The sequence below is a fragment of the Gekko japonicus genome, unplaced genomic scaffold (assembly GCF_001447785.1).
Source record: "Gekko japonicus isolate JY-2015 unplaced genomic scaffold, Gekko_japonicus_V1.1 scaffold1858, whole genome shotgun sequence".
Taxonomy (NCBI): Eukaryota; Metazoa; Chordata; class Lepidosauria; order Squamata; family Gekkonidae; genus Gekko; species Gekko japonicus.
Window position 1 is genome coordinate 49,842 of NW_015177068.1, and position 3,303 is coordinate 53,144.

Consider the following 3,303-nt stretch of genomic DNA (forward strand, 5'->3'; position numbering starts at 1 on the left):
ATCGGGTGGGGTGGGTGGGCCGAGGGCACTGGCAGCCTGGCTGGTGTGGGGGCGGCTTGGCCGCTGGGGGGGCTTGCTTCGGATGGGCAGTGTGTGTCTCTCTGGTCCTCCATGTCTCTCTCTGCTCCTCTCTGTGTGTGTCTGTGTCTCTCCCCCCCTCTGTTCGTGTCTTTCTCTGCCCCTCTGTGTGTGTTTATGTCTCTCTGTTTTTTTCCTCTCTGACTGCCTCTGTGTGTGTGTGTGTCTCTCTCTCTGCTCCTCTGTGTCTCTCTCTGTCCATGTGTGTGTCTGTCTGTCTCTCTGCCTCTTTGCTCCTCTTTCTCTCTGACCCTCTGTGTGTGTGTGTCTCTCTGCTCCTCTTTCTCTCTGCCCTCCCTCTCTCTACTTGCTTCGGGTGGGCAGTGTGTGTCTCTCTGGTCCTCTATGTCTCTCTCTGCTCCTCTGTCTGTTTGTCTGTGTGTCTCTCTCCCCCTCTGTTCGTGTCTTTCTCTGCCCCTCTGTGTTTCTCTCTGCCCCTCTATGTGTTTTTTTTATCTCTCTGTCCCTGTGTATGTGTGTCTGTCCCTCTGCCTCTTTGCTCCTCTTTCTCTCTGACCCTCTCTCTCTCTCTGACCCTCTGTGTGTGTCTCTCTCTCTGCTCCTCTTTCTCTCTGCCCCCCTCTCTCTACCCCTCTGTGTATGTGTCTCTGCTCCTCTGTCTCTCGGCCCCCGTGTGTGTGTGTGTGTGTCTCTCTCTCTGTTTCTCTCTCTCTCTGCCACTCTGTGTGTGTGTTTCTCTCTGCCCCTCTCTGTGTTTCTGTCCGTCCCTCTGTGTGTGTGTTTACCACTTAATTGGGATGATCACTACATTTTAAAGGGGGTCAGGTTAATGATGTCTTCAACAGGTCCTTTAAAAAGAATTGTGTCAAAGAGGTTCCAGAACTCTGTCCTGGCATGTTCCCCCAGAAAAAAAGCCCTGGGAATTGTCTTGCTCACAGCAACAGTCAAAGCTTAGCTTGTATTCATTTGAAGAAAGCAACTTGGTATTTAATGTTATTATACGCATCATGTGTGTAAGTCTGTTTTAGGCACACCTCTCTCTCAAGGGGTCAGGTTATTCATAATTTTCTAGAGAAGGGAGGATGTCTTTTCCAGATAGTAGATCTGCTAGTCCTGTGAAACATGGAGCATGCAGAATGTGTACCACTTGCTGGAGTGATTGTGTACCACTTACATGAGATTGTGGCTTCTCTTCCATTATTAAAAGTTTTTGCTGAGTGTATAAAAAAAGCTGCAGTCTTACACAAGTCCCATTCTCTAATGTCACACTGTTCATACAAGTAGCCCATTTATTTGAACAGTTTTTTTGCAATAATTTATTTTTCATGTAACTATACAGGTACATTGCTGTGATAAAAACGTAACTTCCTTTTACAAAACAAACAAACCCCACTCATATATAGCAAAGGTCACTGATAATTTGCCCTTCTAAGGAAACTGGACTTTAAAAAGCTGAACCCAGGAGGTTTTGTATAGCAACTATCACAAAAATAAATAGCAATACTAACTTGATCTGTATTTTCACGCTTGTTGTAGGGTAGCTTCTGGAGATGTCAGGGTGTGTGGTACATGCAAATAAGTTGTAATAATAATAATAATAATAATAATAATAATAATAATAATAATAGCGGGAATGCTATTCATTGGATCTGTATCTGTTTGAATTTCCTTTATTATGCTTGACCTAACTGTGTATCCCCAGTTCTAACAAAGAACGTGTTTGAGTATGTTTTCAACGCTTTGAAATAAATTTTGCTTTTCTTGAAAACGTGGATTTATTCTCGATGCTTGGGGATCCAACAGGCTTACAAACTCCTTTCCCTCCCCCCTCCACAACAGACACCCTGTGAGGTGGGGCTGAGAGAACTCTGACACAAACTGCTCTTTTTCAAGGACAGCTGTGCCAGAGCTTGTGACTGACCCAAGGTCACATCAACAGGTGCAAGTGGAGGAGTGGGGAATCAAACCCGATTCTCCCAGATTAGAGTCCACACACTTAACCACTACACCAAACTAGCATAATGAGTTATGCTAATGAGCTCCTGTACCTCTTTTTCTACTAAATGACCCCTGGTTAAGAGTATCTGACTAGGACCCAGGAGATACATGAACACAGGTAGCCTTATACTGAATCAGATCAGTGGCCCAGTATTGTCTACTCAGACTGGCAGCAGCACTCCAAGGTCAAAACTAAATGGTTAGAGTCTGGTTAGGCTGGGTAAAGTCAAGGAAATATCTGCATGCTGTACAGGTTCTTCCTTGGCATTCTTTTAAATAGATATGGGTCTGAATGAGATGCAGCATTGAGAATGACTGGAATGGAGAGAATTGTGACGTGTTGATGGCTACCATGTTTTGATGGTTAATCTCCATTTTAGATGTGATGCCAGCATTGCAAAACTCTCTGGAGATACAAATATCATCAGACATGAAATTCAAAAACAAGAAAGAGAAATCCATGCCCTTCAGTCTACCCAGGAAAATTACATTAACAACATAGAGATGAAGGTGAGTAGGTCTGCAGGAACCATTACCTTCACCCCTCACTCCATTTTATTCAAACCAGTCATGGGTGTTAATGTAAGGCAAAGAGTAAAGAATGACAAATTGAGGGGCAAACCACACACAGTATGGAAGATCTGTGACTTCCATACAAGCCAGCTTGTGTTTAACTCTCCACCTACTTTGTTTTCTTAACACCTTTCTGAAACTGCTTGTTATGCTGTGCCTGTATTCCCACCCCCAGGGAGCCTAAAACAGCTTTGTGTGTGTGTGTGTGTGTGTGTGAAATTAGATTGCAAAGCAGCTCAAGGTTGGGGACAACACCTCACAAGCAAACCAGCAGCCTCTCCTGCTGCATTTGAGTAAAACAAAAGCACCGGGATATCTGATGAAGGCTCTGCCATATCATATGCAGCTTGGCCCCTTAGGAAGTCAGCAAATGCTGTTTTGTGTTCCTGTGGGAGAATACACAGCAGTACTGTGATGACACATGGTTCCAGAACAATCACAGTAACACGATATATAAAAAAACCCAAAGGGGGGGAACTTAACCCAAAATGAATTGAATATACAATATTATTGAATATACAATGTTGAATGTGCAATAAATACATGTATTGATAATACTTATGTTTTAAGTTTAGGCACAGCTGCATCATAACCCAATTATTTCTACAGCACTTTAAATTAAGTACTGTACTACAGTGCATAAGCTTATGAACATTTATCACTTAAACAGAAGGAGTTTTGGGTGCCAGAATT

At 43.4% G+C, this 3,303-nt stretch overlaps 1 protein-coding gene across 1 annotated transcript in view; it reads left to right on the forward strand.

The window, feature by feature from the left end:
• FAM81B (family with sequence similarity 81 member B) overlaps window positions 1-3,303 on the forward strand; it is a 28,973-nt gene that overhangs the window by 8,904 nt on the left and 16,766 nt on the right. Inside the window, exon 3 of the mRNA XM_015428191.1 lies at window positions 2,418-2,547. Within this exon, the coding sequence (XP_015283677.1) occupies window positions 2,418-2,547 (130 nt within the window). The remainder of the gene's footprint in view (window positions 1-2,417; window positions 2,548-3,303) is intronic.